The sequence below is a fragment of the Ptychodera flava genome, chromosome 10 (assembly GCF_041260155.1).
Source record: "Ptychodera flava strain L36383 chromosome 10, AS_Pfla_20210202, whole genome shotgun sequence".
NCBI classification, from domain to species: Eukaryota; Metazoa; Hemichordata; class Enteropneusta; family Ptychoderidae; genus Ptychodera; species Ptychodera flava.
This window is the reverse complement of record NC_091937.1, coordinates 25293636-25311237: the sequence shown is the minus strand read 5'-3', so window position 1 is coordinate 25311237 and position 17602 is coordinate 25293636. Positions and strand designations below refer to the sequence as shown.

Below are 17602 nucleotides of genomic sequence, written 5' to 3'. Positions count from 1 at the left end.
TACATTGTTTTGTCGTAACTTGAGAAACTGGTTTACTTACAGATTCCTCTGATTTAACACTAGATGGAGGTGGTATATTCGACACATGTTTTGTTGTGCAGTAGACATACATTGAGGCGCGTAAACCGTCATCTGATCTGTGACCTGTTTGTTCTTTGATAAGCTGCTCATCGAATCCCTGATGGTACAGAGATATTGCTGCATTCACCTGAAATTATCAAACACAAGACATATGTCACAAATATCATGGAAATAAGTACAGCCTTTTTGTAACGTTTGTGGAATAGTCGAAAGAAATTCTGTGATACTGCCGCACACACAACAAATTGTTTTGGTCAATGAACTTAGTTTTATAACTTTACAAAATTCGTTTTGTGTATAAATATTTTAGTAAAAGAATGAATTACCTTGCCAGAATATCCAGTGTGCTGGCAGTCTGGCCAAGCCATCTTGCACATTTGCTTTGTGTAAAGACGTATATTTTCTGGCAGGAGAACTTGATTATCCCTTGGCAAGGGTCATCGATAGTACAATCCCGTCCGGTGTTATCATCGCCAAGTACTCTTTTATAAGTTGAAGTACACATCGTGGATTTTATGCGCTCCGTAGTAGCGGCTGCTCTTATAGGGCAGTTTGCCCGTGTAAAATCCACTTTGGTTGTTTTTACATGGCCGTCCATGGAACTCTAGGTAGTCTCTTGGGTCATCAGATCAGACAAGTTGACAAGGTCCATCTTGACCAGTCGAAAACACGAAAATGGTATTGAAAGCCTGATGCATCCACGAGGCAATCACATGCATCAACAGATTGAATTCCTTCTCACTAGCCAATAGCCAACAAGATACAGTAAGGCAAACCATTTTATCTAACCAATCAGACTAAAACAGTTTCCTTCTACACAGGTGCATTATACCACTCTGTAGCCCTTATTCAAATGCAGATCTGCAGTTGACCAGAGCCCTTGTCCTACTTGTCTGGGATAGGTCATTCTCCCAAACTCGCATGCCAGGTGCATAATGACCTCTGTGAACCTTTCGACGTACAATGGCTCACTCCATTCCATTGTGGATATTCAAATCAAAAGTAGACGATTTATTATATATATATATATATATATATATATATATATATATATATATATATATATATATATATATATATGATATCGAATTTGCAACCCAGTTTTGCAAAACAAGATTAGGAATTTAGTTGGAGTAAGGCCTAATTGGCATACAAATTTCAACAGCTTTCATGCAGTCTTTCCCAGAGCAAATATGGATTCATATAAGGGAATCTGAGCATGATGTATTTTCATCATTTTTTCACAGAGCGTATACAAGTCAATGACAATACAACGTTCATAGCGATTACTAAATCGATGAAATGGGATGACGCGGACGACTACTGCAACGGCCTTTCCACCAGCTCTGGAATTGTGACACACCTTGCGACCTTATATTCTGAAGACATCCGCGTGATCATTGCGAATCGCTTGGAAGTTCCCCCATTACATGATGCAACGGATAGCGGCTATTGGGCCGGCTGTCGTTGTAACCACAGCGACTATGAAGAGAATAACCATTTTGCATGGGTGAACGGGTCAGCGTTCCCAAATGACAGTGAGCTCTGGGCTCCAAAACAACCTGACGGGGATGGATGTGGATCGTCATGCGATAAATTTTGTTGTCAGTTGTGGTAAGTGGCCATTTCGAATTCCTCATATTCAGTTTTGTACAGCATACAAATTTGCAATTCAATAGAGCATATCAAGTTCTCCGCATTGAGGAGTTGATAGCGTTAGTGTACCACACTGATTATAGCTATGACGACTGCATAACTAGAGTATTATGCAACAAGGAACACAGAATGATTACGGCTGTTTATTGCTACCAAGTTAACAAAACCTGTCGACTGAAAATATCATAACGGACTGTTGCCAAAATACTTCACGCATACCTTCTATTTTAATTTTACTATTTAGGAAGAGAGAAGACTATAAACTTGATGATACGTGCTGTAGTGACAGGAGGCCATTTATTTGTCAAGTAGGTGAGTACTTTCATGAATGCCCCCATCTATTAAGACCTAGATTTATCACGTGACAGCGCCTATCATCACAGGCAGCAACAAACAAATTGTACACAGCGATATACTAAGGCGGTTCTATATTCAGTTATTATCATATACCCATGCCCATATTGCTACATCCTAGTGACGTTCAACGTAAAATATCAGCCGTGATATTTCACGATAAACGTTGAGATATGAACGATGAACGTCATCAGTTTTAGAGTTTTCCCGAACTACATTAGCAGTTTGTTGGTAAACAACGTAAACAACAAAATGGCTGCCGCTCCCCGCCTGCGATGCGATGTCGCCGACGTAACAACTTGAAGGGCTTCGAGGAACACGGGTATTTCTGGTTGCAAAATACGGAAATATCACGTTGAGTCTTGAAATGTTTTCCCATGGTATTTTTTTGGTCAAGTTCTAGCAAACATTCTGCAGTTTCGCACGGCGCCGGCACTGTGCACACGGTCTCCACCGAACAGGTAGTGAGCGCGTGGCGTGACAGCGATGTCGCGCGCGCGACGACTGTTGACATGGCAACTCTAAAGGTAAACTAACAAAATGGCGTCCCCTCTCCGCTCGAGCTCCGTGCCGTACGACGATCGAAATCAGGATACATTTAAAGTTGAGCCGTTTTTTGATCGGTTACAGTTGTAATAGCATATTGCACCTTAAAATGTTCCTTCTGTATGACGATTTTTGTATCCCGGTGTCTTTCTTCTTGGGTTTCATTGAGATATGGACGACTTGCAGCGATGTCGCGCGTGATGTTGACATCTTCGTGGTATACTTTATGAATGAAGCCTGTTCACATAAACATTCTGATATTTATGCGCAAGGCGTAATAAATTAAAGCCTCAAAATTAAAGGTTTTTCGTTCTATTAGTAAAAATTCCCTAAAATTATGGGCCATGGGTATATGATAAATCGGTTATTACCCAATATTGCCTGTTCGTGTCATTTGTGCGGCGTCAGACACTCGACTTCGTCTTGTGTCTGACGCAGCACAAATGACACTCATGCTGATACGACACAGGAACAGGCGATATTGGGTAATAACCTCTAAAAATTCTTAGTGCATATTATCAATCAACGTTGAATAACGCAGTCAAATATATGGAAGATGTTAAGACGACCGAAAATTCAAGAGAAACATTTCGGCGGAAAATGAATATTTTGCCTCTTTTCGTAGCTAAATGATTTTATTACCTCCCTCAAAACGTTGTCAAGAATAAGATGAAGCGTGTCATGGAGTTTTCTTTGCTGACATCTCTTATGAAAATTATAAATATCTACTCTACATTTCTGACGTAATAATTAAGCACGATGTAGATTGTAGAGGCATATCATAACTATAAAATAGTTATTCCGTCTTGTACAGGACACTGATTTCGCGATCGTTGGCACCATCAAATGTTTTTCTTAGCAAAATGAGAGATTTTGACCAACCTGATTAATTACTATTGAGAAATTAAGATGAAGAAGTAAGTTCGAAATCAGGATAGTCACTCACCGTTTTTCTTGTACCCTAAAATCATTGATGTATTTCATATTGATTCTATATTTATATTTTAGCAATGAAAGGAAACGTTTGATTTGTGTTGTAAGTCAGATAGATATTTTGAATAAATAATATCGATTAATGGTGTTGTCATTTGTTGTTCATTGTTAGATAAACCTAAGATAAACACGGTATCGTCAGAAACAGGGCTTTCTATATGCAATGCCTATACCCTTTGTATAAGTATCTTAGATAGATTTATCAAAATACACGTGCAAAATCTGTAACTTCAAACAGAAAATGTCACAACTGATCAGTCACAGTTCATAATATAAAATTGGCACAAGTGTGTAGCTTTAAATTTGAATGTATAACTCGGAAATGTGCTGAAATTTCACCTTACTGTTCCAAAGAAATCGGTAACATCTTCATTTTCAGACTATCTCCACATGGAATGCCCATCACTGAATATTCGACTTCCGCCATGTACCTGCGACCATCAGCCGCCTAAGAATCAGATTAGCTGCCAGCCTGAATTGACAGAAGACGAGAAGGGTATCGTATTCTGGCCTTGCACAGGTTCAGATAATACAAGCACAGAGGCGTGTCCCTACGGCAACAACGTAGCGCGAAGAAATTGGTATGGGTTCCACAAAATTTCAAACCGCGAATAGTTGTTGCAGTTACATTAATTTATCGACAGCTTTAGGTTATTATGTTCAGATCAAGCTGTCATCGATTGTATGCTCGTCTCATATTGGTATGGCAGCTGATGCTCCTCCATTCTTGTATTATTGCACTATGCAAGTAATTTATAAGCCACTTTGCCCATGCTCAATGTTAATGTAAATAATTTTAATAATAACTGGTTTTCAGCATTATCTTTAATTTTATCCTGCAGTTCACTTGATTGTTCACCAGAAGTAGAACTAAAAGCTTTTTGGGAGACTCCCGACACCTCTGATTGTTTGTCAAGAAACGATGCCAGTCGAGAAGAGCGCCTCCGTCATTTGGCTGATCTCACCATACCCCCAGGTAAGGGCCAGGACAGAATATTACCGTTCGAGGGGAACACCAAAATGTTTGTAATACTAGTGTTATTAAAGGATACGACCCATCATGTATATATTGGTAAATTATTATTTTATAATAAAAGCAAGTCATCATTTTGCCGAATTATTTGTGATAAGATATTTTTCATACGCCTGGTGACAAAAGTTTTCTATACCTTTTTTGTTTGGTCATCTCTGGTTGTATGCATATTGAATGTTTCATTTGTAACAATGCAGCGTTAAGGAATTGCTTAAAATTACGATAAATGTAATATTAATTGAACTTCATGGTGGGAAACGAAATCTTGTATCTGTTGTTCATTGTATAATGATCATCGACATTAATGTGGAGTGGCATGTTGAACGTTCCAGTGAAAAGGTTATTCCATATAGAGATTCTAATGTATTGTTTTGTGATTTTTTTTTGATACATTGCAAAATAAGGTTTATTCGATATCTTTCTCTGTATACTAGGACAAGCTTGGATGGTTTCCAGAGAGCTCGTCAACCTCACAACAGAATCAGACACTTTCGACGAGACTGAGCTGGCACTGACCGTTGACATCATTGAAAATGTCCTGGAGAGTGGAAACAGTACGGAGGTTACAGTGGCAGAAGATGTACTTCTTAGTGTGGATAATTTGCTGAGCGTTGACTTTGGAGTGTTGGTAGCAAGTCAACATCAAGAAAATACCTCTTCAAGGTAAATGATGAACTAATATGACGACTTTATCTTTGTTGCTTTTGTCTTTCGGTTGATATTAACGACATTGGCTGCAAATCTGAATGCCTAAAAGTCCCTTTCTCGTGCAGTTATTTGTGTAATCCCTGCTATTTCTCCTTGTATGCCTCATTGTGTGTAAGTTTTGTAAGTTTCGGAACTGTACGCTTGTGTATTACCATAGTAGCTGGATCGGTGGGATATAAAATGAATTTTTACCGCTTTTTGTATGAATCAGTTTGAATTCAGGTCAGGTTATAGTTAATTTGTTTTGGAACGCAGAATTTCAATAGACACTTACTGAACGGAATGCAGGGTTACATCCTAAAATCCGTTCGCCTGGCAAAGCAGACCATATACAGTACAATGTTGGATTCTTGCTAATCGTTATTGTCGGTTTTGCACGGAATCATCTGAATTTTCACAATCGTTTGAATATTTAGCAACGTAGTACAAAGGATTAATATAAATTAGGACAAATAAAACCAGGGAGGTCTGTTCATCAAAATGTTAATTTTCTCATCTTTTCTTCGTCCCGTAGACTTATTGGCGCGGTGGATACACTTGTTTTGAAAGTAGAATACAGAAATTCTTCCGAAGATACAAACTGCTCATCGTCTGTAACCATAGAAACATCCAACATCTTGATAACGGCGATGGAAATAAATGCTACAACGTTCGAAGGTTTGACATTTTCGGTACCAAGCGAAACAGTAAGTTTCGACATACAGGTTGAAAAACAAGGAGAAAGTCTATTTTTTTATGTCAGTTATATTGTTATATGTGCTTCTCAAAGGTTATATGAGCTTTTCATTGATCCGTATACATCGGGATGTACCGAAAAATAAACAGTACAGGTCCATAATTCTTAATATATAAAACACAAAATCATATCATAAAAGTGACAGAAATCCGATATATAAGAAAAGTTAAAATTAAACATATATATTAATAATATTGATATCATCACTATATCATGATTAGCAACTGGATGATTCTGGCGAAAGCTCTGAATAGTCATCGACTTTATTATTAATATTTGGCTTATCCTGAGTGTGCATAATTTTTGGAAAGGGAAGGACAACAGTTACAGTAGTCTATCTTCCCTCTTTGCCCTCACCTTACAAAGGTTACTTTAGAACGATCACTCTGAAGTCATAGTTGATTTGCCTTGAAATTTAAAGCTACGATAGCTTGGAAAATAGATGACCGTATTCAATTTCAAAGAGTGGTCCCTTAACGTTTAAGAGAGAACCACAATCATTTTAACGGAAAAAGTAGTCATCAACCATATCATACAACTTCTCAATGACAAGTGAATATTACTTGAGCGGACTACGATGCCGGAAACCTTCCTTTGTGCTTGCAATTGAGTATATATCAGACAACAGTTGTATCACTCTATTTAACAACACTGCCGTTGATGCCATTAGCTATCATATAGAGTACTGTATGTATAGAATAACACAGGAAATGTAAAACATACGGACATAAAATCTGGATCACTATCAATATGCCAGATCCGAAAACTGCAAAAAGGGAAGTCATGTATATCTAGCCTGTAGGAATTCTGTCATCTCTTTTGAAGGCAGAGAGAGGTAGAGAGGAAGAGAGAGAGACAGAGGCAAACAGACAGACAGACAGACAGACAGACACAGAGATAATATCACATTCCCTGATATTTCCACCCCTTCAGCAACTGACATTGGCAGAAGAGCGTGTGAGATCAAACGGAGCGGTGACGTCATCCATTCAATTACCATATTCTCTATTTCATCGATTGGATCATCGTGAACAACGTCTAGTGGAGCGCGCACAATTTATAGGTCACAAGCTGAACACCTTTTTCGAGGTTCGTTATCTCGTACACATACCGCTGGCATACCTTTTTGAATCTGAATATCTCTAATCAACAGATGTATATCTTGCTTAAAAATTCAGTAAATTCTTTACCTGATTTCTACTCCCAAGGTACGGCTGATGTACAGAATGGAGAAATGTTTAGGTATAATGTTGAATCTCTATCGAAACTTTCAATGTGTTGCCTGGTGACACATGCAACACCATGGTTTCAGACCCAACAGCAAACAATGTTTTAATTTGGAGTTAAAATGTTTCTCTATTTGCACACTGTAACTTATCGTTGATTGAACTTGATATATTGAGCTTCATAAGTAAATATATTGCTAAGGCATAGAAACTTGTTCTGTTTTATAAAATATTTCAAGTTTTCAGGTTATCAATATTTGTCTTTAATTGACCACGCCCAATGTCTTTCAACACAGTCAATACCTCTAAATTAACCGTTATCATCTAAGTTAACGATCTGAATTTGCTTTGCATGTGTTATAGGCTGTTGACAACTCGACACTGTCCGGATTCTGTCCTGTATTGGCTGCAAGTATTGGAGATATGAAACTAACCAATTTAAGTGACCCTGTCATATTGCTTTTATCCTATCAAAATCAGGTATTTATGGGATCTTATTGCTAATTTATCTGCCGAATTATTAAACACCTTTCATATGTATGACAGAAGCGGAGCACATTCGCTATTTGCAGAAGTTTATAGGAAGCCATGTACTCAAAGTTGATCCATTATATGATGCTTCTTGAGTTTTATATCTATTTACTTTTAGTTTATTTTCAGTTCAGCTTCATAAGCTTCTCTATTTCTTGCAGATATCATAAATGACTTCGCCTCTTCTTCTCTTTTTGTCATTTTTGTTATAAGCACGACGGAACGCTTTACTTCTTCATAATAGAGTCAATGTATTTTATGACATCTCCAAGTAAATGATATATAGTGCACTCATGGCGTCTTTATGTGATGCTGAGTCGCAGTGTCGATACGGTCACATGTATCTTACACACATCAGACCACTGGCGCCCAAAATGTGGCATATTTACGATAAAAACAGCATGTTAAATTAAAGAAAATATTAAATGATGTTCAAAACACTTTTAACAGTCAGAAGATGGTAACATAACCTGTGTATTTTGGGATTTCAGAATGAATGGTGAGTAATGTTAGCGTTATGAATTATTTGAAAAGAACAATGTGTATTTTAGATGAAAAAGCTAGTCATAGCCCTTCCTTTCCGCGTTAACCCACGAACGTGACTCGCCTGAGAAAACCCACCTACGTGTCTGGTTGGCCGATGTTTGTTTGCGTTTAATGGTTTCTCCCTTGTTCATCTCTGGTTCTGAAGAAAAAAATATGTCACTGTATTTCAATCATCCAATTTGTCGTCAAAACAGTAAATCGCAAATGTCATTTCTAAGGGTTTTTTCGTCTTTAAGTACACTTCACGGCCTCTTCTTTTTGTATGTTAACATTAACCTTCCTCTTCAAATCATGGCTTCTCTGTCTATTCATTGACTGTTTTAATGGAATTTAAACAAATGAGATGCTAATGGTGCTTGGTCCGTCGAGGGCTGTTCACTTTCGTCTGAGGCATATCATGGTGAACTCATGGCTGTATGTGAATGTGATCATCTGACCAACTTTGCACTTCTCTTCGTAAGTACAATTTATCACCACTGTGAGATTCTTTTGCTATATTTGTATTTCATGAGAGAGTATTTTGCTTACTAGTAGTCTGGTTCCTTGCCTCGGGAATGGAACACTCGATGACCACACTTGCCTATGTGTTTCAGGAAGACCGCTTTAATGAAATTGGTGGCAAGTTTAAAACATTTGCTCATTTATGTTCAGGATGTTTACAGATCTGGTCCTCCACTCGACCCAGCCCATCAGAAAGCGTTATCTATAATTTCCATTATTGGATGTATCATATCTCTGTTGGCATTGGCTGCGACGCTTGTGAGTCTGATTTGCTACAGGTGACTATTATTATGTATTTCATGGCTATGAATATTAAGCTAATACCGAATTTATCAAGCTTGCAGTTTTGATATTTAATCCATCGTTTTTATTACGGTTGGATTATCCATCTTTGTGCATTTTTCTATTTTACCTCTCTCCAATTCATAACCCGTCTTTTCATAACTGTGCAAATCTTCATACAAGATAATTCGACTCTCTTTCAGGAAAACTCACGACAAAGCCACCAAAATTTTGATAAATCTGTGCTTTGCTCTGTTCATGGCATTACTGTTCTTCCTGATTGGTTCATTCGCCATCGAAATACGGCAGCCAGTGGGGTAAACCTTGCTTTGTGGTCTTAAGTTATTTTCTTGGTGGATTTCTTTTGTTAAGGCCACCACAAAAAGAAATACAATTACTGGCCCTCTGTCAGCATTGAGTAATTTGAGAAAATTAGCATTATCAAAATGGCCGCCAGCTTATTGCACTTTGTATGAGAAAGAAGACTCAAATGGCTTTATACATACTGTAACTTTGTTTTTCTCGTTTAATCACCAAGCAGCTGCCAAAGGCAAACTGGAACATAAATTTGTGCATATATTATTTGAATGACATGCTAATTTGCATAATTTCAAGATGGCGGCTAGCTGTAAACATGTCCGGCAGCCAGCTGCCAGTGGGGTAAACCCGGAGGGTAAATCTTGCTTTGTGGTCTTAAGTTTTTTTCTTGGTGGATTTCGTTTGCCAAGACCACCACAAAAAGAAGTATAACTACTGGACCTATGTCAGCATTGAGAAATTTGAGAAAATTAGCATAATCAAAATGGCTGCCAGCTCATTGCACTTTGTATGAGAAAGAAGACTCTAATGGCTTTATACATACTGTAACTTTGTTTTTCTCGGTGAATCACCATAACATAACATAACATAACATAAATATTGGCATATATTATTTGAATGACATGCTAATTTGCATAATTTCAAGATGGCGGCTAGCTTTAAACGATTCTTTGTTAAGCGTAACTCTACATTATTATCATTTACTGTACTGTTATTTTAACACAGTAGCTTTTACATCACTGTTTTAATAGTTGCACGTACATAAACTTTTTTTCTGTTGCAAATTTAATGTTGATAATCAGACATGTAAGCAGCCGACTAGTTTAGCCTTCGCCCATTGTCGAGTACTTGTCTATTTACTTGTAAAAAGATATAAACTGATGCAGACAGTGTTCTGGTAATTGTGTTTCACTCTGCTATGTTTCTAAGTAAGTTAGTGATCTTTATGCCTTGGCTAAAACCAACCTGAGTTGGGATTTTCTAACCGAAACAATGATTAAGTAAGGTGGGAACTTTTTCCTAGCTCGACTATCAATGCATTTTATGTACATTTAAGAAAAAAACGTTGTGATTTACACTACTTTCGAGGTTGATATGGAATCTGCTGACGTCACATTGAATCCATGATTAGTCACACTTTGTGTATCAGAAAAAGACTATGGGTTTGGAGTACAATGACTTATAGAAGATATTTCCAAAGTTACTCGGGTTCTCTAAAGGTAAAAAGTGGAAGGCGGCTCAACACACCATACTATTTTTGAGGATGTTCAGTTTTTTCGTATGTTACTCTTAATATGTGTATTTTTGGGGGTTTAATTTATTTTTGGATGTACTATGACGATTCGTCGTTCGGTCTGTAGTGTCAAAATCATTTGTGATCCATTTTAACGTGCATTTCGAAACTCTTAAATGTGTGTTCTTCTTCAGTCTCTTAATATTGTTATCCTTATTTTGTTCGTGTATGACCTCTAGAATTACATTTGTTCATTTAGTAACGAAATTATTATTGATATATTTGGATCTGAATCCAGTAGAGTGTGAGATTGTATATTTGTATAGTCTGTGTATAGCCTGTTTTCCTTTGGATGTTGTTGAACTCTCTTGTTCTTTACTAATGGGTTTGTTTTTTTCTCTTTTTCGTTGATCCTTTGCGTTGATTTTGGCTCTTACTACAAGTAATTCATCTTTTAAGTTTTGTTTCTCTTGTATGCTATTATTGGTTTTTCAGTGAACAAAAACTGAAGACGTTCATCGCTTTCAATTATTTTCCATTTCATTGTTAGTGCTTTTATATCGTTTGTTCTAATTTGTGGAGTGTATTTGGTTGCGTATGTATATTAGTTTTGTTATTATTGATTTTCCCTAGTTTTAGGAACGATTCGCACTTTGTGTGTCCAACTTACTTTTTCTGATTGTGCGATTTCTGTGGTTTTATAACCTTGTTTTTGTTTTATTATTGTTTTTTTGTTGAAAATTAAACTTCTTGTCAAAGTCTTGGTTATATATATGTTGTTACACGGGCATATCTCAGCAATTTACCGTAATTAAACCAGTAAAAACACCCTTTTTGGGTCGCACGAGGATCTGGCAAGATATTGAAATGGTCCGTTATTTTGGTGTGAGTTTTTGTGTCGAGAATTCTCCCTTTATTGTATCGTTGACTTTGTAAATCATTAATGACACTTTGAGGAGAATGCTCTATTGTAAATTTGAAGTTCAGTGTAAATTTGGAAGTTCAGTGTAACTTATTGATGTTAGCCATAAATTCACATTCAGCTCAGTTTCTGTTCCCGTATAGATCATGAAAACATCATCTCTGAATCGTTTCCAAAAGGAAAGTCTGCTTCTGTGTAGTTTAATGACCTCAGTTTCAAGGTTGTAGAATGTTGTATCAGCGATTTCTGGCGAAACTGGTGAACCCAGGCTACAGCCACAAATCTGTTGGTAGACGTTTCTGATAAATTCAACCGTGTTATGTTGCAGAATTATTGTTAGTAATTCTTTAGTGGAACGCTTCGATCTTTTCTTTATATTTTACAGCTGTAATTGATAGTTGAAACTGAATCATTTGTGACAGCTTGCTTTAGTTTGTGGAGTATTTTTGTACATCGAGATTACATCCAGAATGACTAGTAATGCATTATGTTGTATTGTTATCTTGCTTAGTTTGTTGGTAAAGTCCGTTGTGTCTTTAATGTACATTGGCTGGTTTTGTACAGTCACTTTTAAGAAATAGTCTATCTCATGTATTCCGATATTTTGTGTGTTGGGCTAGAGCAGCCATAAATAATTTGGATCGTGACGACAAATGAATTTTGCTGATGCTGGTGACTTTTTGGAATTTTATGAGTGGATACTGCGTTGGTGTGCATATTATGTGTTATGGGATCATGATATTTGAACGTATCATTTGTCTATTTGTTTATTTTAGTACATGTCCGTGTAGGTTTCTGGTTGTGTTGTCGCTGTCATTTACATGCACTTTTGTATCGTAATCTCTTTTGGCTTAAAAGTCTGTGACTTTCTTCAATGTAATCTGTTTAATTTGATATTGCTATTCCATTTCCCCTGTCTTTATCTAATGGTAATGTTATGGTTCAATTTGATAGTGTTTTAATGGCATTGTTTCTGCCTATGTTATGTTAGATTTGGTTGTATTGAAATGAATTTCGGAATTTTCCAGGGATAAATTTTAAGCCTCTATTCAATGTTATTTCAGGAGTTAATAGTTAATAACACAATTAGAACTAATTTGGGATAATTGGATGGTGACGTAAATGTCGATTTAATCTTCAAATGTAATCTAATCTGCTTTTCTTTTATATTACACACTTGTTTTTATGAGTAATTTGCGATACTGCAACATTCAGCTATGTGGCACCGAACACTTTTCAGAAATTCGCAAAATATGAAAATCCAATTATCCCACATTAGTTCCAATCGTGCTGTTCATATTCCGAGAGATATTTTAATACATTTAGAGTTCTTAGGGATTTGTATTTGGTACGCCTGTTTGCGTCTTATTTTTTGTTTGTTTCTTTAATTAATTCTTTTCTTTTGCTTCCATTATCAGAGAAGATTTCCTCAATTTGTTAAATTTTCTTTGTGTGTATTTTGAATACGATGGCCTGGCCATCGTATTTCAATGGTAGTTCTTTGGCTGAAAAATGTTGTGGCCCTGAAAAAGAGCGCTTTGGTTTGGTTTGGTTTGGGGAAGTAGGTGTTTGTACGTAACAACTTATATTTTGAGTTTATGTGTAAGTTGTTATTTGACTTTTTCTTCAAAACGTCCGAGGTGCTTCTTTGCTTGTTATATTTGGTCTCTTTCTGTTAGAGAATGTATTCCTTGTAAGACTGTTGTGGTATTTTCGTTTGCCAGTTATTTGACCGGTTATATTTGTGTTCGGGCACGTGTATAATGTTGAGAGAGCTGTATGAAACACGGAGCCTACTTTTACCTCGTTGTAAATTTTTTGTTTCGCCATAGTGTCCCAACACTGTGTCCAAAATTATAGAAGACGAAAATATTAAACATATTACGAGTAACATAGGAAAACACTCAATATTCGCAAAAATAGTATGGTGTGTGGAGCTGCCTTCCCCTTTGCCGCACCAATTCATTTAGCATTCATTGTAGTATTGTTTATAATCTACTTTGTTACAGTTCAAGCATTCCTATAAAATATGTTTTATGTGTTAATTTATGCAAATTAATATTTAAATTTTTTTCATCTATGATTAATAACCTTTTTTAGTTGAAACACTAATAGAAATGTGCTTTTACTAGCAGATTTTAACAATATAAAGCCTACTTCTACTGCTTCCAATGGTAATTTGTGATAATATTGTGTTAATTTATGCAAATTAGTACTTAAATTTATTCATTTATGATTACTAACCTTTTTTAGTTGAAGCACTACTAGAAATGTGCTTTAAGTAGCAGACTTTAACAATATAAAGCCTATTCCTACTGCTTCCAATGGTAATTTGTGATAATTTTGTGTTAATTTATGCAAATTAGTACTTAAATTTATTCATTTATGATTACTAACCTTTTATTAGTTGAAGCACTAATAGAAATGTGCTTTTACTAGCACACTTTAACAATATAAAGCCTACTTCTACTGCTTCCAATGGTAATTTGTGATAATTTAGCGGCCATTTTGTTTATGCTAATTATCTAAAATTGCTCAATACTAACAGAGATCCAGTAACTATTTTTTTCACTTTGGTTATCTTGACTACCAAAATCCAGTTTAAAAAAAACTTAAGACCCTAACACAAGGTTCAGGACAAAAAGTGGATTTGGCTGCCGGACTATCGAATACGAATCAACCTTACCAGGGTTTTGTAAGTGCGTCGCTGTTCTGTTACACTATTTTCTATTGGCTGTTATGATGTGGATGGCCCTAGAAGCGGTTCATCTGTACGTGATGTTGGTGAAAGTGTTTAGAAATTATACCAGTCATTTTATGGTCAAGTTTTTCCTGATTGGATGGGGTAAGTTTATAAACCTAATCAAGTATTGAAAGGTTGGTACAATGTCGACAAATTAAATAAGGTCGAACAAAAATCTTATGTATTATATAAATAATTTCTGGGGTGTCATCTGTCCATGACTAAATGCTAATAATACTGCGATAACACAACTTTTAATCAATGACACAAAACTTATACGATATTTTGCAGTCACTGAATATTTCATTCATTATGTACAGGTGTTCCAGTAATATTCGTTGTGATTACATTGGCTATTGATGTTGACAATTATGGATATCATAATACAATGTAAGTTTTTTTTTCAAGAAATTAGGACTATATCGAATATTGTTTGAGTTTTACAAGCTGTCTTGGCGAAAGTTTACTGCCATTCAATGCTAAGACTCATACTTGTAAGTTCATATAAACTCTATAAGGACTAACATTTTGTAGTTTCGAATCGTAAAATAACAGGAAAATCAGACAAGTAAAATCTTATTTTTTCATTCTCGGCATTGACATCCATGTGTCAGTCATTCAGTAACGTCAGGTTCATAAAGTCGCAGGATTCATGATAGTGGTATGAATAAAAATTGGTCACATTAATCTTCCCTCTTGGGTATGATGTTGATGTACAGTATTCTGCTTTATTAACTCTCCAGTTGTTGGTTGTCAGATATGGCGTTCTACATAGCCTTCCTAGCGCCATTTTGTCTGGTTCTCCTCTTCAACATCATCGTCTTCTGTCTCGTCGTTTACCAAATATGTCGACTCAACTCGAAAGCGTTGACAGCAGATGAGAAGTATGGTTATCTGTCTCAGTTGAAGGCGGCAGTTGCGTTGGTGGTACTACTAGGGCTGACGTGGACATTTGCATTTTTCGCCGTCGGTCAAGCCAGCCTTCTGTTCAACTACCTGTTCGCCATCTTCAACAGTCTGCAGGGGCTGTTCATCTTTGTGTTCCATTGTGCGATGAAGAAGGACGTGCGAGCTTGGTGGAAGAAGACTTTCTGTCGGTGCAAAAGCTGTCAACAAGAGAAAGAGCGTATGTGCACATCCAAGTCAACTAAGGGACTGTATATCACAAGAGCTGACGCTTGAGAAACATTTAATCGTCGTTTAGGATGGTGAAGTTTCAGAACTAAATGCCTTTTACATATTCCAAAATCACAATAAGGAATTTGCTGTAGTTGTCCTGCAACCATTGTCGCAGATAGTGTTTCGTTTTGAAGGGGAGGGCGGCACTATAACGAAAATATTACGTTTGTCATTTGTCAGCCTTGAAGATCGACAGTTCCGAGAGACATGGCTTTTTCTCATGCTTTAATTCTTCATATAGTTTTCTTATATTAGTGTCCCTCCCACGGGGAAAGGTATTCGGACGCTTATATTTTTCGAAAACGTTTGTGATATACCACAAATGGGAGCTCATTTTGAAGCTTTTTAGCTAAGTAGAGTATTCACCATCTCAGTTTGATGAAAATCGAAAATGAGATTTTCACCATAGAGTTAACAAAAGGGTGGCGACCGTTTTGAACCCCAAAAATTGGTACACGATGCATGGGTAACTTGTTTTTCTTATTTACCTTAATTTGCGTGGTGACTCCTGACTGTTTTCCTTGATTTGATAAAGAATGATTTAATATTTTCAGCAAAAGTTTGAGTATTTCTGTTTTAGGCGCATACTGCCTTTAATAAGACAGATTCCGGACATTGACAAATTTGCATTTGCTAGCGAGAAAAACGCTGAACATAATTCCAACGATAAAATTTCGGATTGGAATTTATGTACACATGGTCAAAAGGGACGAAAATTGACTGGCACACTCTATTTAAAAAAAAACTTGTAACAGCAAAAACTATTTATTTTGTACTTTGCATCAAAACTAGTTTATAACTTAATACTTTTCTGCCTCTCAGATGAAGCGACTTCGTCTACGAATCTACAACGTACCCTGAAGCTCAGCGTCAGTGAAACGGACAACAAAGACGAAAATCTCTGTGAGTGCATTTCGTATTCGTTGTTGACAATTTTTAATATACCTGTAGTTTTAACACCTTTTCATGTATTACGTCGAGTTCCTCCGCGATAATGCCTTCTAACAGCAAAATGTTTATTGAAAAGATTTCGGACTTATTGCTCGTCTCTTCATCAGAGCAAATTGCACTCTTTTATGTTTTCATAAGTTGGTTTGAAGATTAACAGAAAGTCCTCACTTGTTTCAGATAATTCGACAGATTTTAAAGACCAGTGCAACTATAGCAATGGAGAGGCGACGACTACTTTCAAGAGACATTCAAATGTGGTTGAAAATGACTATCAGTGACACACTGATTCTTTAGTTATCAAATAATACATATTCAGTTTTTACATACATTACTGAAGTTTTTGAGGATATTTAGGTTACTTTTAACAACGTCTGCACCTACCATAATTTTCCGCAGTTGCCAGAAGATATGTGAATTCTGGAGAACCCTACGTACTACGCTGAAAACACTTCTGAACATGTGCAGTAAACTTAGCGTAGGGCTGAACCACTCAGTTTTATATCAACTTACTTGGGACAGAGGTGCCAGCACCATTCGAGTTGGATGATGTAACCTCTTAATGTATTTGTATGAGCAATCCTATATTATTATCTTGACATATTATGTCACATCATATGTGCACGTGAAAACTCGCTATACTGAGAGAATACTCGACATTGTATGTATTGTAAGGATTAATCAGTCACGTTGTATAGTGTGTGAGCTACATCTATAATATGAAATAAAATCGCATCTCTACCATACCATCAAAGAAGATCGTTTCCTTTTCCGAATGATTGAACTTCTCATTCTTGCCTTGGACTGCTTTCAGTTTACATCGATGACTGACGGTTCAATGCGTCCGTTACTGTTTTTGTTTCTATTATGGATTCATTTTCTGTAAAGGTTACTGTATATGCATTCGCCAGTATGGTTGATCTATCTGTAGTTAATACTCCTTCTTGTTCCGTATGTGCGTGGTGTTTGTTAGTCCGGACTAAAATTTACTCGTCAATAATAACATTACATCACGAGATTAATACTTGATATTTAAACTCGTCTTAGCTTAAAGGGGAAAAGAGG

The 17602-nt window shown here is 36.5% G+C and overlaps 1 protein-coding gene and 1 long non-coding RNA gene across 2 annotated transcripts; both read left to right on the top strand.

Annotated features, from left to right (window-relative positions):
• The first annotated feature begins 7046 nt into the window (after positions 1 to 7046).
• LOC139141460 (uncharacterized) lies at positions 7047 to 9493 on the top strand. The gene is made up of 5 exons (XR_011554182.1): positions 7047 to 7196; positions 7697 to 7813; positions 8315 to 8866; positions 9062 to 9189; positions 9397 to 9493. It is a non-coding gene; the product is annotated as an uncharacterized lncRNA (long non-coding RNA).
• Positions 9494 to 14735: 5242 nt separating this feature from the next.
• Positions 14736 to 17266, top strand: LOC139141459 (adhesion G-protein coupled receptor G2-like). Its single transcript, XM_070711071.1, has 4 exons — positions 14736 to 14800; positions 15154 to 15536; positions 16412 to 16492; positions 16718 to 17266. The coding sequence occupies exons 2-4, from the start codon at positions 15170 to 15172 to the stop codon at positions 16816 to 16818; spliced, it is 549 nt and encodes a 182-aa protein (XP_070567172.1). The 5' UTR covers positions 14736 to 14800; positions 15154 to 15169; the 3' UTR covers positions 16819 to 17266.
• The last annotated feature ends 336 nt before the right edge of the window (positions 17267 to 17602 follow it).

Coding starts and splice junctions, on each gene's coding strand:
- LOC139141459 (XM_070711071.1), top strand. CDS start 15,170: ATGGCGTTCTACATAGCCTTCCTAGCGCCATTTTGTCTGGTTCTCCTC. Junction 15,537..16,411: donor CTGTCAACAAGAGAAAGAGC/GTATGTGCACAT, acceptor TCTGCCTCTCAG/ATGAAGCGACTTCGTCTACG. Junction 16,493..16,717: donor CAACAAAGACGAAAATCTCT/GTGAGTGCATTT, acceptor CACTTGTTTCAG/ATAATTCGACAGATTTTAAA.